General features: G+C 41.0%; 1 protein-coding gene across 2 annotated transcripts in view; it reads right to left on the minus strand.

The window, feature by feature from the left end:
* Window positions 1-4781: 4781 nt before the first annotated feature.
* Window positions 4782-22171, minus strand: part of ASNS (asparagine synthetase (glutamine-hydrolyzing)) — an 853397-nt gene continuing 836007 nt past the window's right edge. The window contains exons 2-13 of one of the 2 annotated variants that reach the window (XM_050709213.1): window positions 21927-21963; window positions 20335-20602; window positions 17508-17745; window positions 15497-15682; window positions 15096-15197; window positions 12819-12946; window positions 11877-12003; window positions 9577-9683; window positions 8894-8994; window positions 6915-6996; window positions 6494-6649; window positions 4782-5098 (exon numbers count right to left, since the gene is read on the minus strand). In XM_050709213.1, coding sequence (XP_050565170.1) covers window positions 4889-5098; window positions 6494-6649; window positions 6915-6996; window positions 8894-8994; window positions 9577-9683; window positions 11877-12003; window positions 12819-12946; window positions 15096-15197; window positions 15497-15682; window positions 17508-17745; window positions 20335-20583 — 1686 coding nt within the window. In that variant the 5' untranslated portion in view covers window positions 20584-20602; window positions 21927-21963 and the 3' untranslated portion in view covers window positions 4782-4888. Of the gene's footprint in view, window positions 5099-6493; window positions 6650-6914; window positions 6997-8893; window positions 8995-9576; window positions 9684-11876; window positions 12004-12818; window positions 12947-15095; window positions 15198-15496; window positions 15683-17507; window positions 17746-20334; window positions 20603-21926; window positions 22148-22171 lie in introns of those variants that run through there. The other variant, XM_035545350.1, reaches the window with a different exon arrangement.

Below are 22171 nucleotides of genomic sequence, written 5' to 3' on the forward strand. Positions count from 1 at the left end.
TGCTCCATTTACAGAAATAGGAAATCTAAGTGTATATGATGTGCTGCATTTTACAATGTTTCTTCAAAAGCCAAACTAATTCTTTTGAGGGAAAAAAAAAAAAAAAGAAAGGAGCAGAGGTAAGGCCCTAAACCTTCCTGATGCACATCTGTAAAACTTCCCAGAAGGATTCATAGGCATACAGAGGATCATACACAGCCTGAAATCCCATGATCCATATGTTAACTGTGACAAAAATGGGGTGGAAGGGCAGACTTCAGAGGTAAAATCAACATTTCCCATTCCGCAGCCGTGTTACCTTCCATATTTCTTAGAATTGGCATTCTTTACCATTTGTAACTCATTTATAATTTATAATATTGTAAGCGCTTTTAAATTATTTTCAAATTTAATATTGAATACACTCAATATTAATGTATTCAACTCTTAGCTGCCTTCTCACCTGCAGCACCAGAGTAAGAAGCTCTGCACAGTATCTTGTGAGGAAGATTAATTAAACCTTCTTTTCCCCTCATCATCTTCGCTCCTATTCTAATTTACTGTTTATTAAATTCACTTCCATGAAGCTCATAAAAAAAAAAAAAAGAAAAAGAAAATCAGCAACAAGCACGTGTGAAAAACCAGGCTACAAGCACAACTGAAACAGGATGGAAAGCAGTTTTCACCATGCATGGAGTCTGTTTGCACTAACACGTTAACAGCGGCTGCCATCTGCTGGCTAGAAGGCCACTAGAAAAAATAACTTTCAATCCAAATTCAGACTTGGACAGACTGTTTTTGGCCTGCTGGAGTTACATCTTGCCCTCCTCAGACACAGGCTCATGCCCCGCAGCATGCATGCAGAGCAAGGGGCGAAAGTCATGCTCTGCAGCAGAAAACCTGGTGGGAAACTCTTCTTATGACCCCCAAGTACGGGGGAACAGGAGCATCGGGTGGCTCCTAGGGTACCATTGGCATCTTCTATTGTAGCTCATTGGGCGTTTCGAAAGATCCAAACCCAAACATACATTATAAGGAAAACCAGTTGCCTGGCTAGTTTTCCCTTAGTGTTTCTAGCCAACTGAAGGATGGAAAGTGGCACCACACAAAAGAGTGGGCGAAGTATCGTGAACAGATCTTAAAAAGGATACAGAAGCTGATTGTGTCAATTCTGCTAGCGACCACCCTACAAACCTGCAAAATACCAGGGCAGCACAAGCCACCTTTGCTTCTTCCTCCTCAGTTCCTTCTCTCCTTCTTCAAGCTTTGGAAAAACACCAGCCATTACCTCTACCGCAGTCAGGTTCATTCATAGCCTTTTAAGAGTTTCCTAACTGCAGTCCCTATGCCAACTATAATGTATTAGTTCATATGTAAATAAAGATTTCCAGCAAAATGGGAACCTCCACCTTCCACGCCTCACCAGCATTATCCAGGAGATTTATCCACCAGCATTATCCATGAGATTTACCCCACTGTAATGGTACGCAGGCTCTCCTGCACTTCAGCCCCACAGTCTTTTGGGTTCACTGCTCAACAGCCAGTTCAAACACAGGTTTACCTTGTATTAATCCCCCTTACATGACTCATTTTTTTATTTGCTTGTCATATATTAGGTCTATATCAGAATAAAAGACAAAGTCCAGCCTTCCAGAGTCTCAGAATACATATATATATATTTTTGGTATTTTAACCCCAATTTACTACATTTTATTTCAGTTCTGAGTACAGAAACCTGACAGCCTTGATTGATATTAACTTTGAATAAAATTCTCTAAGTAATTAGATTCCAGAGAAAACATAGACATTGGTTCCTTCAACCTAACTTTCCAAAAGCATTTTTTTTTTTATATGTTGGTGAAATCAGTTAAGTAAGCATCACCTTATAGAGGTTCATCAGAAGACATTTCCCACACCAAAGGTTCTCCAAAGGGCTCTACATACTCTCTTAAGCTCCGATAGGCTGCTTTTACACGTTACTGCGATTTTAAAAAGACACTGCTTCAAACATTGTGGTATAATTTCAAACCATCCCACCTAGAAATCTCTGCCTGATGGATTAAGGGTCCCCAGAGCCCTGTCAAGTGTTCCTCATTTCTTATGTCTTTGTTTGTATTGGAAAGCTTCTCTATATATACACTTTCAGGGGGTACTTAGACGTGGAGACGGTCAGGGAAGCCCCACAGAAGCCAATCAACTGGGGGTTTAAATAGCAGGCAGATTTTTTATTAAAGCAAGGCATGGGCGTCACTGAGCAGCCTTAAGCAATTAGTATGGCCCACGTGCTGCGGTGCTCTCTTTGGCACATACACTGTTTATTCCTCCTTTCTCAAAACAGGGAGTGACTGCAGTGCAAACATCCAAAGCAAAAACAAACAAACAAACAAAAAAATAACAACAACAAAAAACAACCCACAAAAAAAGAGCCCCACTATTTTATTCACTTTGCAAGAACCTTACAGGTTCTCCCCCAGCAGTCCTGCAAGCCAAGGAGTTATCTGTTCTCCCCCAGCAGTCCTGCAAGCCAAGGAGTTATCTGTCTCCTTCCTCCCAGGGGGACCACTGACTTGACTTCTCCACTCTGCCTCAGACACACTAGTCTAACTAGCTGCCTCAAGCTGTCAAAACAGTCCAGCTTAATTTTCTACAAATGAAATGTAGTGAAAAAAGGAGGCAACCACAGAAAGAGAAAAAGTAAAACAAGACAGGAGAGCATGGCATTCTGGACCTGCATCCCATTCCTTCCTATTACCAGCTACAAACTCATTTATGGCTAGCAGATGATCCCAAGTAGCTGTGGTCTTAAAACAGAAAAAGAGAAGAAACTACAGAGCTTCACAGAAGTCAGAAAGTTTGTAGAAGTCACGCCTATACATGGGGAATGAACGAGTAACTTTTTACTCCTAAGACCCCTCATATATATACCTCTAACAAGAATAAGACAGCAAGCAGTATTTATCCTCTGCACTTCAGTGAAAAGCTAAAAATAATTAGGATCACCAGTCCAGGATCTTGCATTGCTATGTGAATGCCCAATTCATTAGGAATTAAACATAAAAAATAAAAATGGTGGATTTCCTTGAATACCTGGCTGCTCCACAATATTACTTATCCCTGCTAGAGCCTAACACTAATTCTGAAATAAAGAGCAACAGGTGAATGACATTGAAGCAGAAAGTATATTAGAGTAAAGACCAGAAAATATGTTGTGCTTATTTTTTACTGCAGGCATTTTTCCTATTATCTGAGCCTTGGGAAGTTTACAGTGAGTATTAAATCTCACCTTTACACATCAGTACCCAAGTAATATACTCTATACTCCATACCCAAGTCAAAATATACTTTACTGTTTTAAAGAAAATCCGAGAAGGCAAGCATGGGGCCCTTATATAAAGAAGTCTGCAGGAATTTCTTATCTTACTCATCCCATGTTCATAAAACAAGTACATGCAAATCAAAATATGGCCACTACTAGTAAAGCTAGACAGTTCATGGGCTCCATCGTACCACTGAGAAGTTTCAGTAAAGTTTCTGAAACACATTCAAATGCATGATTAGGAAGGGGGGAAAAAAGTAATAAATAGACAATCATTTTACAAAGATCTTTTAAAAAGAATTGCTTATATTTTATGTTTTAAATAGCAGCTGCTTTGGTTTCCGTGTCGAGAGGGGCATTAAACTAGACTACTTTGTCAAAAGCATGATGTTAATCAAGGCGATCTGCAGCACTTGTGTATATTTTTTGACTAACCTCATGGTTACGTTACCTCTGAAAAAAGCAGACCCCTGTACTGAACTAATTAATAAAAAGTTGTCCCGGATAAAAAGTAATTTGTTTGAATGAAAAGTTTTATGCTTACTGAAAAAGCTTTTTTTTTTTCCTTTTTCTTCTTTTCCTTTTTCTGTTTTTCCAAGCAAGGCATCCAATCCCACTGTCTTTGTAGGTGCTTTGTCTGACTAAAATCTATGGTTAACAGGGCTGGCTCACCACACAGCTGATCACACGCAATTGAACAGAAACACAGTCCACCTTTCCAACATACAGGTGGAAACGTTATCACAATAAGTGAAAAACTTCTTGAAATATTATGTCAGGCAACTTCCATCAGACAGCTACAAATCACCCATTTAACACTCTGTTTTCAAGAACAACAAACACATTTAAAAAGTGAAGTCCTTGAGTTAGAAACAAAGATGTAACTCAGCTTCTTGTCTGTTCTGCTCTTTGATAACAGTCACAGTACCTTTAAACTTGTGGTATATTTAAAAGATTCAAAATGGCCAACTGGTGGCTTTACAGTACGGAGTAAGATTCCCTTTAATTTCATTAAGTACCAGCACCACCATTATAAATTCTAGTTAGCACCTCTGCATAGCTACGTGTGTCTTTTGAACACTAGGCCAAGGTTCTTGGAAATTATTACAAAGATATTCAGAACAGAACAATATAGATACAGCCTATCCAAATCCCGCAGCCAGATATACAAATCACTAAACAGCTAGGGTGAACTTGCTATATGCTCAAAGGACCTTCACCAGTTTGCATCACTTTGCCTTATTCAAGTCCTAAAATCAGAGTTCACATTAAAATATATTAAATGACTGCAAGGCAAATTAATACAATTGAGGCCACCGCATAAGGAACCGTGCTGCTGCATAAGGTAGTTCCATGTCCATAAAGTATTTTCCCATAAATCCCCAAATTTGGGTACAGCAGGGTGAATTTTATAATAGTGTACTAACCACAGAAAGCTCTCATTTCCAGTAGCATTGTCAAAATGCATCTTAAAGACCATTTAAGATTTAGGTTTGCATATTTCTTTTTTTATTATCATTTTTATTTTATTTTTAAAGCGGAGTGTATGCAAATTGCTTGCAGTACTTCGATTTGGGGGATTACTTCAACAGCCTATTCTTGGGCAGCTGACTTGTAATGTTTCAATGTGCGAGCAGAAGGATCAGCAGTTTTAACCCATCTTGGCATCCAGTAGTGGGGCAGCCAGCTGCTTCGTCCTGGGTAGTGCTTCTCAAAGATCTGGCGGTAATAATAACTTTCCTTTGTTTTAGGAGGATTAAAAGGGTATTTCTCTGCTGCCTTTTCAAGCAGAAGGTCATCAACCTACAAAAACAGCAAAATTCAAATTAAGCTGCAAATACATTTCTAACTTATACAAGCCAATTTGCTGCAAATTAGAGTCATGCAAGGATTCACCACTGAATGCCTATAAGTTTAATATATATATATATATAAATAGATCTATTTTAGAGGCATAGGTTTCTCACAGGTGCATTTTTGTCATAGGCTCCTTTGATCTTTATGGACTATATATAGACCATATAACTGTATTTCCAGTGCTGTTAATATTTCTCTGTGTACTACATGTGATTACATGTAATTTATGTTGGGTTAGAATCACCTTTGTTAGTTAGCTCAAAAAAATCCCCAATAACCTTCTTTTCTATCCTTCTCTTCATTGTCAATCAACTGGCACAACTTAGAGCAGTCTTTTGCCATGTAAGTGGTTTCCTGTTTTTTTTCAGCTCAGACAGAGCTGTTGACTCTGCTTGTATAACCAAGCTCTTAGCAACAAAAGACCTGGGATGCAGAGGCAAAAGACACCTGCAGCTGTAAGCTGGCTAAGAAAGGAAAGATGAAAAATTGTACTAGTTTAAGTAATTTCTAAAGCAGCTTTCCCTGCCAACATGCTATCTAACTCCCCACAGCCATGAAAGAAATTTGCCCCTACTGCAATTGTACACGCTCAGTAGGGGCAGCACAACCCTGCTGCGTGACCCATCTACTTTCTTGTCTGTGGATATATTAGAGAAGGAAAGTGGGATACAAGCAGTTGATGGTAGGACAGACAAATACCCATCCATAGGCCCTACTACACGTATTTCTGTGTAACAGAGCTGCAGTGTAAAATGAGTTCTTAATCCTTCCTCTCAATGATCAAACTGCCTCCGTACACTAGAGATTATGCTTTGTCCAATGCAAAAATGCTGTAAATACTCAGTGGATAGCAACACAAAGAGATGCATTAAAAAGCAAAAGGACTTAGCTAGGCATTATCTTGGAAAAAGCAAATGAAATAAACAAGGAAGGACATTATAAAGTCGTTATACTACTATTCAGCCACAGAATAAGTTCATGCAAGTGTCTTCAAATGAAGCAGCTGCTTCAGAAATTCAGCCCAGAAATTGTGTTTGCCAACACACAATCTAATTTGCAACCCAGATACTTACATGATGCTCATTTCCTTACGGTCATTTCTGTCAGGCTCTAGCATTACTTTGTATCTACAGTTTCAAATGCCTTTAAGCAACACAGGTAGCTGGCAGACTGTTGATTAAAATTTATCTTGCTCCTCCACCACAAAACTCAAGTTACTGTCATACCCAGAGTTATTCTCCCAGCTAAGCATATGACCTGCCTCTCCTTGGCAGCAATATCTCAATAGACTTAAATGTGAAAACAAACAAACAAACAAACAAAAAAAAGGTGGTACTCTACCTGTTGATCAATATAGTCCTGAAGAATAGAAAACCAGGATTTCTTTACTGATGTTATACCATCACTGAAAGCTTCTTTGGGTCTCCAGAGTATTTCTTTGGGAAGTAAGTTGGAGTCTTCAAAGGACTGTCTTAAAAGGTATTTTTCGATTCCATTCTGTTTGCAGAAGAACAAACAATGCCATGAGCATCAGTACAATGCAGAACTGCAGTACAATGATTTAAATACTCGACTAAGAAATGGGTTCCTTTCAGAACGCCTGCTCAGAAAAGGGTTCCCAGGAGTCCAACAATCCTGCAAAACATTTAAGAGCATGCTTGGCTTTGGTCTCAAACACTGAATTCAGCTATTTAGTCATGCTTACAAATTAATGGATATGTGTTCTAAGCTTACATTTGGGTCCAACCCTAGTTTTACATACCTTTGGGGTTCGCATTTCTGCTGGTAGAGATAAATAGTAAGAAGTAAAACGATGATCCAAAAATGGGACTCTCAGTTCAAGTCTAAAAAGTGGAAAAAAAACAGAAATGACACTGAGTTAACCCAACACATCATCCACTTATAAATTCCCTAACGCATAAGCTTTCTTTGTCTTTCACATAAACACAAGGTTACCTGCTTTTACATGACAGACATTTCACTTGCATATTCATGACTAGCTCATTTAATTAATCGATCTGGAAAGTTAAATTTATTGTCTGAATGGATTAATTACAGATCTCAGATGATTTATGATGCCATCTGCTGGACAGCTTCTAGTACAATGATTTCCAGACGACAGTCCTACAGGATTTGCAACATCTGTGGTTTCATGTAAAAAATAAATACAAAACCCACACTGAACAATGCTGTTGTCCCCAGAGAACTACCAAGAACCTGCAAGTTGCTGACTGGGATTTGCATCAGCATTTGTAAAGATGTCACAGAACCAAGCAAAGATTCCCACAGTCATTTCTACAATCGGCATTTGTTTGTATTTTCAAAAAAAAAAAAACAATTAAAAGGAGCCTGTATGGTTATTAAGCTACTGCCTACTGATCCTGCAGCATTTGCACACCAAGTTCTCTCCTGTATCAGTAGCAGATATATGAATACGAAGTCTTCATACTTACATTCTCTTATACATGACATGGCTTTTAAAAACACTGAAAGCACTACATGAAATTAGAGTAATGGAGGCAACAAATAAAATTACAGTAACTCTGCCTTTGGTAGGAAGAACCCCTCTCAGTATTTTCCCTTCAGAGACATTGAGCTACCTAGCCTCAAAGTCAAATGGAGATTTTATACTAGACGCAGAGCTGAAGCAGAGTACAGGCTGCATCCAATTTGCTACTACCACTCTGAAGACTGATGTTCTTCCTAGAGTAGTTAAAACCTAGACACTAGGAATAAAGTCATCCTGTGTCACAATATTCTGAATCATTTAGTAATTCAAACAGCAACAATTAGATGTTACAATTTCCTCAGTGGTGGATGAACTTTTCCTAAAAAAGAAGTTCATAAAGGATCATAACTTTTTTGACAGGGTGGAGAGGTGGGCCTGTGCAAACTTCATGAAGTTCAACAAGGTCAAGCTCAAGCTCCTGCACCTGGTTTGGGACAATCCCAAGCATGAATATAGGGTGGGTGATGACTGGATAGAGAGCAGCCCTGAGGAGAAGGACCTGGGGGTATGGGTGGACAAAAAAAAAAAATATGAGCTGGGAATGTGTGCTTGCAGGCCAGAAAGCCAACTGTATCCTGGGCTGCATCAAAAGCGGCATGGGCAGCAGGGCGAGGGAGGGGATTCTCCTCCTCTGTTCTGTTCTCGTGAGACCCCACCTGGAGTGCTGCATTCAGCTCTGGGGCCCCAGCACAGGAAGGACATGGACCTATTAGAACAAGTCCAGAGGAGGGCCACAAGGACACTCAGAGGCTGGAGCACCTCTCCTATGAAGACAGGCTGAGGGAGTTGGGGTTGTTCAGTCTAGAGAAGAGAAGGCTCCAGGGAGACCTTGCAGCGGCCTCACAGTATTTAAAAGGGTCCTACAGGAAAAATGAGGAAGGACTCATTGTCAGGGAGTGAGTGTAATGACAGGACAAGGCATAATGGCTTTAAACTAAAAGAGGGTAGGTTTTAGATTAGATATTCGGAAGAAATTCTTGACTCTGAGGGTGCTGAGGCAGTAGAACAGGTTCCCCAGAGAAGCTGTGGATGCCCCATCCCTGGAGGTGTTCAAGGCCAGGCTGGATGGGGCTTTGGGCAACCTGGTCTGGTGGGAGGTGTTCCTGCCCATGGCAGGGGGTTGGGACTGGGTGATCTTTAAGGTCCCTGCCAACCCAAACCATTCTGTGATTCTATGATCCACTTCGGCTCTTAAATCACATTTCGTCATCATCCAAGAGACTACACTTTACCCGTGTGCTGCAGTAGTTCTGTCCGCACGAAGTACATCGAACAGGTAAAGCTCCTTCAGAAGCCTCTCACTCTCTTCTGCAGCTTCTTCGGGAGACGGCGCCTGTAACCAGACACATGTATGTAGCACGCAGATCTAATACAGCTGCAGCAAGGGAACCTTTACTTGCTGTCCTGCATTTGCGTTGCAGTGATCACCGCGTACAGACCTGTGACATACCCTAGTGAGAATTTAAACATGCCAAGCTAATCTTTGACAGCAAGCAAAAATATATGCAACTTGCACACTGGGATTCCCTACTACCTACTTATATAAATAATCTCTCTTCAAGCACAATACAAGGTGTAAGTTCTTTACCTGCCTTTGCAAATACTGGCTATATAGAAGTTATAATTTTGATTATCTTCATTTTCAGGTTTTCAGGAGATTATTTAGAATCAACATGATCTCAGAACTAGCAAAGAATACACACAAGAAATAGTCTCAGCAAGTTTGAAGTTTAAAAGTTATTTTTGAAGTGATTAAATCAAATCCCTTGGGTTTTATGCCACCTCAGGAGAAAGTCTCAATAAACACACAGCTGTACCAACTCTCAAACTTCACACCTTAAAATCTCAGTAGAAGTTTTCTGTTGAAGGGGAGAACAACAAGTTCAAGGGCCTGTTGAATAGAAAATGTATTTACCTTATGGAAATAGATATATCCTTGTGTCAGCTCATCTGAGCCTTCTCCTGAAAAGATGACCACACTGTCTGTTTTCTTGCGTATGTACTTGGAGACAAGATACATACCTTAAAAGAAGGAGAAAGTTATTAAAATAGAGCTATACATATGTTATATACAGCTAGTACAGATTTAATTTAGCATTTTGGAAGTTTTTCTCCAACAATATATTCCTCTTAGCAAACAGCTTCAATACACTAACATAACATCTCATTGTTATTCAAAGCCATCACTAGCCACGCAAACCAAGTGCTGCAAATAGATCTAAACTGTGTACCTATACTTGGCCCTCAAAATATCAGAAAGGCGCATGTGTTTGTGTGTGTTTGTGATCCTGGGAATGCTGGAGGATTCCAATAGGAACACATACCGGAGTTGTTCTGTCTCAATTAGAAATTAAGCACAAGATTAATTCCAGCACAGTCCTGAACAAACTTTCTAGTTTTGGAGAACAAAAATACCAGCAAATTTCTACACAGATTTCTACACAGATTTCTAGGCTGGAAGAGACCTCAAGATCATCGAGTCCAACCTCCGACCTAACACTAAGTACTCCACTAAACCATATCGCTAAGCTCTACATCTAAACGTCTTTTAAAGACCTCCAGGGATGGCGACTCCACCACCTCCCTGGGCAGCCCGTTCCAATGCTTAATAACCCTTTCGGTAAAGAAGTACTTCCTAACATCCAACCTAAAACTCCCCTGGCGCAACTTTCGCCCATTCCCCCTCGTCCTGTCACCAGGCACGTGGGAGAACAGACCAACCCCCACCTCACTACAGCCTCCTTTAAGGTAACTGTAGAGAGCGATAAGGTCGCCCCTGAGCCTCCTCTTCTCCAGGCTGAACAAGCCCAGCTCCCTCAGCCGCTCCTCGTAAGACTTGTTCTCCAGACCCCTCACCAGCTTGGTCGCCCTTCTCTGGACTCGCTCGAGCACGTCCATGTCCTTCCTGTAGCGAGGGGCCCAAAACTGAACACAGTACTCAAGGTGCGGCCTCACCAGAGCCGAGTACAGGGGGACAATCACCTCCCTAGACCTGCTGGCCACGCTGCTTCTTATACAGGCCAGGATGCTGTTGGCCTTCTTGGCTACCTGAGCACACTGCTGGCTCATATTCAGCCGACTATCAACCAATACTCCCAGGTCCTTCTCGGCCAGGCAGCTTTCCAACCACTCATCTCCCAGCCTGTAGCTCTGCTTGGGGTTGTTGCGCCCCAGGTGCAGGACCCGGCACTTGGCCTTGTTGCTGCTTAGCTCTCTACCACTATGGATTGAACTAGATGAGGCCATTTCATCCTTTTTTTTTTTTTTTAAAAAAAAAGAAGTGTTTATTAACCAGAATTATGTCTTCCTCTCATTACATCTTTCTAAACAATAAACTTTTATAACAGAAGTATTAGAGACCTATTGAAAAGGACTTATTTCGCTGTATTTCATACTAAGCAAGAATCGCAAAGAAAGAAGAATGGCAGATGAAAAGTTGCCTTCATTCTTAAACAAACATTTTCAGTATTTCACATAGCAATTCTAGCTTCTTACCCCATACAGTTCTCAAAACTGTCTTGCCTGTTTGGTGTATTAGCTTGTTTACAATGCTTTACACTGACACAAGAATAACTGAGTAAAATGCTGTAACTGGCATTACACAGAAGGCCACATTAGATAAGGGTTTTTCATTCTTATCATGTTGGCAACCCTTTTTAAGGACCTGCTGGTGACTGCTGTCATTTCTCAAAAATCAAATGTACATTAGAAGAAGTCTACCTGACTTGAGTGTATATGTATTACTAGAGGGTCACAAGAAATACTTCACCTTAATATTAAAATTATTCAAGAAGTGGGGTAACCGTAACTGTTTTGCTATCATAACATTCAGTGACCCAGACACTGAGCCTCAAATGCAGGTTATGCCTCAGACAGCCTGCAAATTTTTTCCCTTCCTCCAAGGTTCATATTTATCAGAATAGAAAACCAAGACCTGTAGATCTTTTTCTTTTTTTTTTTTTTTTTTTTAATCATGTTTCTTTTTCATCCCAAAGCTTCAGGAACAGCTCTTGACAACGTTTACACAGTCAGTGACTTTGAAACTAACAACTCATTTTGCCTCATTGTGAGGTCACAGACAAGACTGGGGAGCAGAACTTGGGAGTCTCAGTTCCCAAGTTCTACAACAGCTAAAGGATCTAGTAGATGACTATATGATTTTGCATAGAATTTATTCAAGCAACATAAAGCAAAAATTGCTACTAAAAGTCTTACCGATTGAAGCTCTTACTGTTGTTATGTCGTAGGTTTCCAAGGAGAAGATAACCTCCTCGATTGCCTGAATTCCCTCTTCAGAATTAAATATTACTTCATGATGTTCACTGCCTATATGCGCTGCCACCTGTTTGCAAAAGGTTATAATAATGTATTGTATTTCAATTAAAACAGTTTTTTAAACACACTTCGTGTTTTACACACCCATTTTATATGCACACCGGAAGCATCAGCTAGCTTCCTTCTGCCATACTGAGAATTAGATGACATAAGGCAAGGAAAAGGTGACACTGGAGCAATCATTCTGACTTGCAGTGGTACGTTCGCCAAAGGGAACACAGTCTCCCTAATTACACAATGTTCAATCATGACTACAACAGAACATCCATCTGCTTGCCCAACGCCTATCAGAATCTGCAGAGGATCTAAATACTTTGAAATTTGCTCTGAAAAGAAAAAGCAGCTCAAAAGCCTTAACAGGCTGGATACCCAAAGTATATCCCACAGTTATCCTTTCCAATGGATATCCTGCAGTTTGTACAAGGCTCTAAATTCAATAAAATGATAATTAAATTGCAATATTTAACATATATACAAATGTCGTAGCGTAGGAGCAATAGCATGGTGATAGACTCTAAAACCTAGAGGCAGAATTGGGACAACTCTGAAGGATTGTCCTGTTGGTAACAATTACTAATAATCACAAAAAAAAAAGTCTTCCAAAAGGAAGAGAAAATGGCTAAGACTTAAGTTCTCTCTTTCTTAAGATTTAACTAAACAGCAAATGTACTAAATGATTTACTGCAAACTGATTTACATCATAGCAATAAATGAATAATAATCAGCATTGCAATCAATACCACATCGTGAAGTTAGTACCATTATTTTACATTGTTTAACATTCAGCAACTGCGAACAAAGTGGAAGCCACATGTACTGTACCTTTCTGGCAGCCAGTAAATCAGGGCTGTTTTCCATTCCAATTGCAAAGGTTTGTAATGGATAGTTGATGTTCATTTCTTTCATCAGTTTCAGAAGAATGGCTGCAACCAAACTGGAATCTAAGCCCCCTTTAAAAAAACAACAAGCAAACAAAAAAACACCCCGATAAACCACATTTCTTGGTTAGGTGTTTGACTGTTTTTTGTTTCCCTTTAAGGGAACCAACTCTAGATAGTTAAATCGTATGAACGGGTTTCATTTTTAAGCAACATGAATCTAAGGTAGTTCTTGTAAAAGTTCACCTCTGCTTAACAAGATAATCATACGACTTTATTGGGACATCTTCAGTAAGTTACCAGTACTTTTAATGTCAAAAGCATCAATGGAAATCCTGCATTTCCATGACAGAAAGTACTCTGAAGTCATTGTATTACTAGAGATGTCCCTTCTCAACTCTGCTACAATTGGGTTTACTCTTCATTCCAAAACTGCTCTCCATCCTCTTCTTACCTACATATTTGATACTGTAATACTAGAACTATTTATTTTTGATCTGTTGCTTGAACAGAATTAAGTAAAAGTCAAGCAAAATAGTTTGACCTACAACAGAACATTTAGTGAAAGGATTCCACTCTTCCCCAACCATTTTTCAAAAGCATGTCTGATTTTTTTAGTGAAATTAACCTTTGTAACAACATCAAAATGAAAAGGTTCACTAGCGATATTTTTTTTCTCCTCATCTTCTTTCCCAAAGGAGGATAGGGAAAGATTTGAACAGTATGGAAGACAGACTGTAAAACGCCAAGAGGCACACGAGGAGCCCAGATATACCCTAAGACTCCTCCGTTTTATTTTCAATAGCTAGCCCTATTACTTCTTGACCACTTCTACTTGTTGCTCCCTCTCTGAAATACTGATCTAAGCACAGTACCTCTTCTCCCACACCTGCCTGCAGTTCTAAGAAGCAGAAGGCAAAATCCTCTTCTCTGCTTCCTACACTCTGCACGTGTTTTTTCAGCTGAGTGCATTCACAACTCTTCCCATCCTGATTCCCTTTGTAGGAACACTTCCCCGACAAAAACCTTCTCTAGAAAAAGACATGCAAAGTCCAAAGACATAAGGAGAGTGTAGAAATCAAACCAAGTGCTTGGGATGTGAAAATTGGGGAAATGAACACCTGAGTTTCCACTGTGAACTTGAGGAACTCCTTTTGTGATTGGAAGTGCAAGCATTTCTCTAACTGTGATGCTCCAAGCATACTCAAAATTGTGAAGCATGGAGATACTCTGTTATTATATCAGGCCAGGACATTAGATTTACCACAGATACCCAGTGTGCATGTGGATCCAAGGAGCTGACCATCCTCTGATTTTATATCTTAAATTTGTTTTTGAAACAGTCTTTTTTAGTGAGGCTGGGAAGTCCCAGCTCTGCATGTCTCTCTGTTTCATTTACCTCCCTCCTACTTTTTATGATGCCACGGTAAGGAAATACTCCAACAGTATTTCCTGTTCAGTTCTCTCTCATTCAGATGCACACTTAATAGAGTATGTGATAAATGAAGCAATTATTGATGCTCAGTGCGTGAATGAATAGCATACCAGAACTCTAGCTACAAGTACAAAGTGCTACAAAAACACAGTGAATAAGATGTCAGTCCCATGGCTACAAAGCCTTACCTCTGCAAGACTGAGCCACCAAATCACAACATTGATCAACTAAGTCAGAGAACAAGTTCTTGAACCACAAGCTATTACCTCACCTGAAAAAGAGTGTACTAAATAATTATGGTCCAGATGCTCCGCTGCCATTTGGTAAATCGAGGGCTGTTTGGGATGGAAGCTAAAGCAAAGAAGGAGGTGACAAGCAAACAGGAGAAACTAAGTTCTATCTGAAATATGCCTTTCTCTAAGCTCATTCAGAGCAAAGTGAACTTTTTTAGACATCAACCTAAGCATAAACCTTCCAAGTTTAAGAGTACATTTGGTGACTTTTCAATATGACTACTACCTTTGTTTCTTCTTTGTTAAAAATGGTCATTGTCTCTACAAGACAACATCCCAGCTCTAAACTTTAAAAGCGTAAGACTTTCAAGATATCTGTAAACTGGAAATTTTTTTGTCACAAACCACCAAGTTCTCTGTAACCAAGAAAGCAAATGAAGATTCAGATCACTTCAGGTACCTCACAGCAGAACAGTCAGTTTACTTTCTTTTAACTGGTAGATGATGCGTGGAAGAGAGAAAAGACAGAATCACTGGAATTCTTGCTACTTACCTGACAAAAGACAACCAATCCTTCTGTGAGCCATCAAACGCTTTCTAACAGCATTTTCAAACAGAATACGGATGTTACTTTTCACTGTTTCAAGATCAAAGCCTGCCCAGGAAAAAACAAAACCAAAAAACATTAACAGTGCTGCTTAAACTTGGCTGCATTATGTGATTAGGAAAAAAATACATATTTTTCTGAATCTCCTTTGATAATAAGGGCATGCAAGTTCATATATGTTGGTACATAACTATCTTCAAAAATGATTCTCAACTTCCTACGTTATAAAGGTTCTTTCATTTTTTTCAAATGGCAAATTTGAAAAAAAATCAGTTCAAGCTTCATATTCAAAGATTTTTTTACCATTCTTTAATCAGAATTAACAGGCAAATGTTTTGCTGTACTACCTGAAGGTAGATTTTCCACTGTATCACAAGCAGCATGGAGTGGTTCATCTTTATAGCTATGAAACTTTACTAATTCCACTGATGCAACCTTGCCAGAGGGCTTCAAATCCAGCACTTCATAATGTCCCGGAAGAAATGGTTCCACTTTAGGAAATAAGGATGCTGAATGCTTTAAGTTGATAAGTCCTATAGATAAAACAGGAACAACAACAAAAAAAGTTACAAGAAGAGTTAGAGAGTTTTTAACCTAGATTGGCTAAGGCATACCTCACTCAACAACCCCACTACTAAAACTATATACAAATATTTTCTCCAGATCTTAAATTTGGTATAAAAATATCATTCTGAGTCTGCCCTGGTTTATGGGAAGGTAGAAGGAAAAATACAGTGTCCTTAGATTCCTCAGCCGCAGCATGGCTGGAGAGAGCAATGTTGGCATGACACTAAACACAACACTTCGCTTTCAGGTGGAGATCAGAATAAATTGTTAGCCCCCTACATCCGGGACAGTAAGATGTATACAATCCAGAATTGGATGATAAGCTACTGCTGCAATCAGTGGAAAAAAAGAGTTACGACATGTAGAGGCCTGAAATTTCATCTCTCGTAGCATTTAGAGACAAGAACACCTTAAGTCTCTAAATGGTTAGTCTTTTGAAGAGAGACAAGTATAACCTCTCCTTTAGAGAGCACGGTGACAAAACACCACCTCTCCTTTTTGTAAAATACCTAGAGACTAGAGACCTCTCATCCAGGAAGTGGTACGCCCAGCTTGCCACTATGGAGCATGATTCTGCTTCTGGCAGGTTGCACACCCAGATCTGAGCCATTTCAAGCTGAGGCTGACAGCATACGAAGGAAGTCAGATTCTACTAATTGATAAGAAGCGCTTCACTCCTGTGAGCATTTCTCTGACTGAATACGCGATGTCCAGGTCAAGATCTAAGATGCTTATGACAATACAAAAGAGTTAATAACTGATTTTATGTTAAAAATTAAGTGTAGTCAAGCTAATAAGGGGGTTGTAATAAATTTTTATCACTGAAGTGATTGTTTAATTGACACTGATTTACTGATTTCATAACTCATCAATTTCAGACTCATCTACACTGTTGCTTAACAGAAGCCAAGAATCAGACTTGTGGCCAAAACTTATGTCCACTCCTCTTATGAAAGAGGATGTTTTGCACCTGTGGGTCATCCAGATGCTACTTGAAGAATTCTACATAAAAGTTCCTAAGTTACTGTTAGATACAGACTGGCAATCCACAGTGAGTGTTATAGGATACAGCTCCTAAAATATTCACTTCCTTTCTTCCTCTCCAAGAACTACAGATGGTACAGCTGTGGTACCACTTAGCACTACTAGTAGAGAATTCAACTTACTTCAGAGTCTGATAATAAAAGTGATATGGAACAATCATGAAAGTCCATTTTAGTCAGAGTGCATTTTAGGCCAAAAAATTCACTTTTGGCATTATTTATGGAGACTGGAGAGAATTATGTTAAAAAAAAAAAAAAAAAAACAGTAAGGGTGTCATCTCAAAGGGAAAAAAAGTTCATCAAATAACACAAGCATCAGTAAAAAATTATCCAAGGATGCAGGAAATTTCAGTAGGGTTTTAAAATTCTTGGCTTTTACAAATTAGCAGTTCTTACGGCATTATTTCCCAGTTCGCCCCAGATACCAGGAACAAATACTTGTATCATTTATTGTAGCATAAATCTAGCCTAACTCTATAGACTATATTCAACTTTGGGTTAACTTAAGACATCTTAGGCTCAATCTGCGAGTTATTTAAGCGATATTAATGATAATTAAATGTCTTCAAAGGTTACTTTCTGTAGCTTTTTGTTTTACCAACGCATAGATTTTATACTACTAAATATAATTCATTTATTACTGAACTTACAGTTCACTTTCTCTTCACACTTAGAAGAGCCTGACAAAGAAGTTGTCTCCAATAACAACACCTAAGTTTATTTAGGCACTAAACACAACTATTTTTACCTTTTGCCTCAGAACAGACACCCAAAAATCCATCATCAGTCAGCACCTTAAACAGTGGTCTGACTCCATAGGTATCTCTCGCCAGAAACACTTTTCTGTTTGCTGTGTCCAGAAGGATGAAAGCAAATACACCATCCAGCATGGATGCCGTTTGTTCTATTCCTCCTTTGTTGTAAAGATGAAGGATAACCTCACCATCCACCAGTGTTTGATATTCAAATCCAAACTGCTTCTGCAACTAAGAAAATGTAAAAAGAAAAACACAAATAGCATTGGCAAACATTGCTTATTAACTGGAAAAAAAAAACAAACACTAATGTAATTGTTTAAGATGACAACTAAGGTGTTTTGTTTTTTTTGTAAAATACAGTTCAAAGCTACATAAACATTTCTGCCAGTGAAGGAAATTAGACTTTTGTGTTCAAATTACTATCCCAGATCATCTCTCGCCCAATGTAGATTGACTCTGTAGCCTTAAGCAATGTGCATTATAGCAGGTTTTCAGAGATGCATTTATATTTGGGAATGTAAAACTGCAAACACACAACGCTGGTTTAGCCTCCCCATCTCCACAGACAAATGGCAGGAGGAGGCAAGCACTGGTTCTAAAAATCCAACTCAAAATAGGACCAGAAACAAAAGACAACAGCATTTCTTGTAGTCTCGAATCTCTCAGTACCACTTTCTTGTCAGATAATAGAGATAGCAACATTTACTTAAGGCTCTCTGCCCTCCAACACATTGACACAGGTAACATCTCTGCAGAGTAAAGTACTTCAGAAACAAACTACATTTTATTTGTGTAGTTACTCAACTCTTCAGTGGTTTTTTTATGCACAGAGTATTTCCTTCTGCATAATCTTCCTCCATTCTTCAAACTAACCTTTTCACTTTGTCTGTGTAGTTGAAGTAGGGGAGGAGGAAATTAGCTGTCAGGCTAAGTCAGACCAACTATATATTTTGTGTTCTTGTGGTGTTACTTTTAAAGGCCCTTCAAGATCTTCCAGACACCTGGAGTGAAGATGGGGGTGACGGCATCAATAAAATGCTAAAATAAATAAATAAATGAAGAAACCCCACATAACCAATGATTTTGCATTTTAACTTATGTTCTTTGGTTTCAATTGCTATTCATGGAACAGAGTTGGTTCAAATTGATTCAGTACTAAAATAACTAAGCCATTGCCCTAAACAAGATGGCTGTTTCTCCAATGATTCTTTCCTAGATCGGTTTCAGATGTTTATTTGCAGCTGAAAGCCGGAAAGAAAAGTTTATTTATGAAGAAAGAAGGCACCTAACCAAGGTAGTGAAAACAACTGAACAAATTCCTGCTGATGGTGATCCAAGTTTTATATAATTAAATTCCCCTTCCTACCCTACACAGCCTTCCGTGTGTAACATAACTGGGAGGGATTCTTACTCCTTTCAGTAGCAGAAAAAAAAACACAATGCAAAACACAGCAAATACCATAGCCTGCTGACACAACACATTTCACATACACTGTGCCCTGCCATACATAGAATCATAGAACCACTTAGGTTGGAAAAGACCTCCAAGATCATCAAGTCCCACTGCTAACCTAGCACTGCCAAGACTACCACTAAGCCATGTCCCTAGGCGCCACATCTACATCTATCTTTTGAATACCTCCGGGGATGGTGACTCTACCACTTCCCTGGGCATCCTGTTCCAACGCCTCACAACCCTTTCAGCGAAGAATTTTTTCCTAATATCCAAGCTAAACCTCCCCTGGTACAACTTGAGGCCATTTTCTCTTGTCCTATTGCTTGGGAGAAGAGACCAACCCCCACTCTGCTACAACTTCCTTTGAGACAGTTGTAGAGCCAGATATTTACAAGATTGTTACTATTATTTAATCTCCTTTCTTTTCAGTCAAATTCCCAATGACACCACTGAGAGTAACCTGACTTCAAAAATGCATTGTATTAGAAGCAGTGACACCTCAGATTATTTGTAGATTTCTGATACTACCATGCTCAATTTATGATCCATTTTAGGCATTTAGTTTCAGCATGACTCAGGATCAGTCAAAAACCGCAAGAGGCACTATACGCTAAATTCAGATGAATTAAATCACTTCCGTTTATGAGCAACACAGGCAGTGTGTACATCTCAGCACTGGGAGAGAGGCACACAATGCTCAGCAGCAACATCACACCTATCAGGGATATTCTGACACAGGACAGAGTTGCAGCTTGTTTTGTGCCCTAGAGACTTGTTTAGGTGACTCTCAAAAACCCCACAAAGCTTCTGCCTTAAGCTGCAGACACCTAAGGCCTTTGGTGGCCTACGGGAAACTTCTCCCTAGTGCTTGTTGTTGTTACAGAAACACATAAGCATTCCTGCTTTAAGTTAATAACTGACATGTCCCATCTAGATTGACATGCAGAAGTAAAAACGAAATACCTGACAGACTGGAGAAGGACCCAAAATAACTGATGTGCAAGACACTCTAAAATCATTTGCATTATGAAGAGGAAGGTGGGAGAGAAAGGGGGCTTGGAATTTTCCTCCTGAAGGCTTAATGAAGAATGAACCTTTGTTTTAAGTTCAAACCTACAGATGCAAATGCTATTTCCTTTCTTGTCAATTAAAAAGGAATTTTTCAGTATTAACTACTGTTTGTCACAATCTAAGCCACCACAGATTGACAGCTTACCCAGAAATTTTTCTTCCTTTTTTCTTCCTTCATCTGATAGCTTTTTTTTTCTGATATTTTAGTCCACCATGTTTTAAACAATTTCTGAATACCTACCAGTTTTTTATTTCAAAAGAAAATACTGTATGATCCCTACAACACTTACCTGTTTGAAATTGTATATTTCTCCATTGTAACACAGCCACAGATATGGGAACTTCTTCACCCGGATAGGCTGCATGCCATACAGCTGATCAACAACCGCGAGGCGATGGAAACCAAAACAACAGTTGGTGAATCCATTGACGTTCTCGAAACGAAATGCATCGGGACCTCTGTGTGCGATCTTCATGGCACTTAGACACTGGACAGAAAGGCACTCATCGCTTCCAAACAGGGCCCAGATACCACACATTGTGAAGCTGTTGAGTTACCTAAAAACGAAGAATGTGTTCAATTAAAAAAAACCAGCATCACAGCGTCATCTAAGTTGGAAAAGACCTCCAAGATCAAGTCCAACCATCAATCTGACCTATATGCAATAGATGACACCAAACACAGGTACCAAAAGTAGACTATCGATTGTTGGACTATAAAGAGAACCGACGAAGAACGTAGCAGACTTTATTAACATAAGGTAAAATAGTTTCCCACAGTATGATAAGCAATCTTTGCCCAGCTCAAGAAATTCAGTTTAAACCTACTTTTAGGTTATGGTTTTTCTTTTTTTTCACAGAGCATAAACAGAACAATTTATCTCTGGGCACTGGGTATGACTCGCTGAAGTAACATCACACCAACAGCTCCCTTCAATTCTTTCAGAAGAGAGCCGTTCTCCCTTTACTGCAGCGTACCAAGGCACGAAGGTAAGTAACTCCGTGGTCAGAAATGAAACAAGTCCAAGCACTTCTCCTTGCACTTAGGTAGAAGCTGTTTACCCAGTTACGCTACCTGGGCAACAACTCTTTCCATACCCTCAGCCAACAGAACAGGCACAGACCCAGCCTTTATACCAGCTGCAGAAGGCAAACCACAGCTGAAGGCCCCAGGCGCTCCCCTGAGGCTTGGGATGCCCCAAGCGCTCCCCTGGGCCCTGGGATACCCCAAGTGCTTCCCCTGGGGTTGGGACCCACCGGGCGCTCCCCCGGGGGCTTGGGACCCCCTCCCTAGCCCCTTCTCCCCTGCAGCTGGGCAGGGGCTGACATTTGGCCACACAACACACTGGGTCCCATCTGGGTGCGCAAGGGGAGATGGCAGGGGACGATGCCAGGCAGGGGGTGATGCCCCGCAGAGCCGGCCGCAGGGCAGGGTGCCCACAGCCTGCGAAAGGCACTGGTTTAATACCGGGACAGGGGAAAGTTCAGTCCCTTGGCGCCATCAGTGGGTGCCTCCGGCCCTGCCGGGTGACTCGGGGCAGCCAAGAGCAGACACCACGAGGGAAATAAATCGCTCCTGCCCCTCCTGCCCCGCTCGCTTCGCTGAGCACCGCTCCCCAGCCGACGCGCCCGCCGCTTTCCCCCGGGCTCCCCCCTGAATCCCTGCAGCCCGGACCCCGCGGCCGTGCCCGTGCCACCCCGCCGAGCACGCCCAGCTCCCCGGGCACCACGCGGCAGCGGGCCGCGGCCGCCCCTTCCTTCCCCGGCCGGCTGCGGCGGCCCCGGGCACGGCCCCGGCGCCCCTCGCTCCCGAGCCGCGACGCGGGGCAGCAGCGGCGCCGCCGGTGCCCGGCCGGCCAGCGGCCGCCGCCCGGGCGCTTACCGTGTGCCGGGGAGAGCCGCCGTCCTCGCTGCGGCGTGGGGAGGAAGAGGCGGCCCCGCGCCGTGCCAGGCAGCCAGAGCCGGCCGCCGGGCTCCTCCCCCGCCGCCTGCTGCTGCCGCTGCTGCTGCTGAAATCCGCCGCCAGGTTTCATCATGCGGCTCCCTCCCTCCTGCCGAGCGGCCCTCACGGGCCCCGGCCGCCCCCGGAGCCGCCAGGGCGCGGCCTCCCTCCGGCATCCGCTGCTC

The sequence above is a fragment of the Cygnus atratus genome, chromosome 2 (genome assembly GCF_013377495.2).
Source record: "Cygnus atratus isolate AKBS03 ecotype Queensland, Australia chromosome 2, CAtr_DNAZoo_HiC_assembly, whole genome shotgun sequence".
Classification (NCBI taxonomy): Eukaryota; Metazoa; Chordata; class Aves; order Anseriformes; family Anatidae; genus Cygnus; species Cygnus atratus.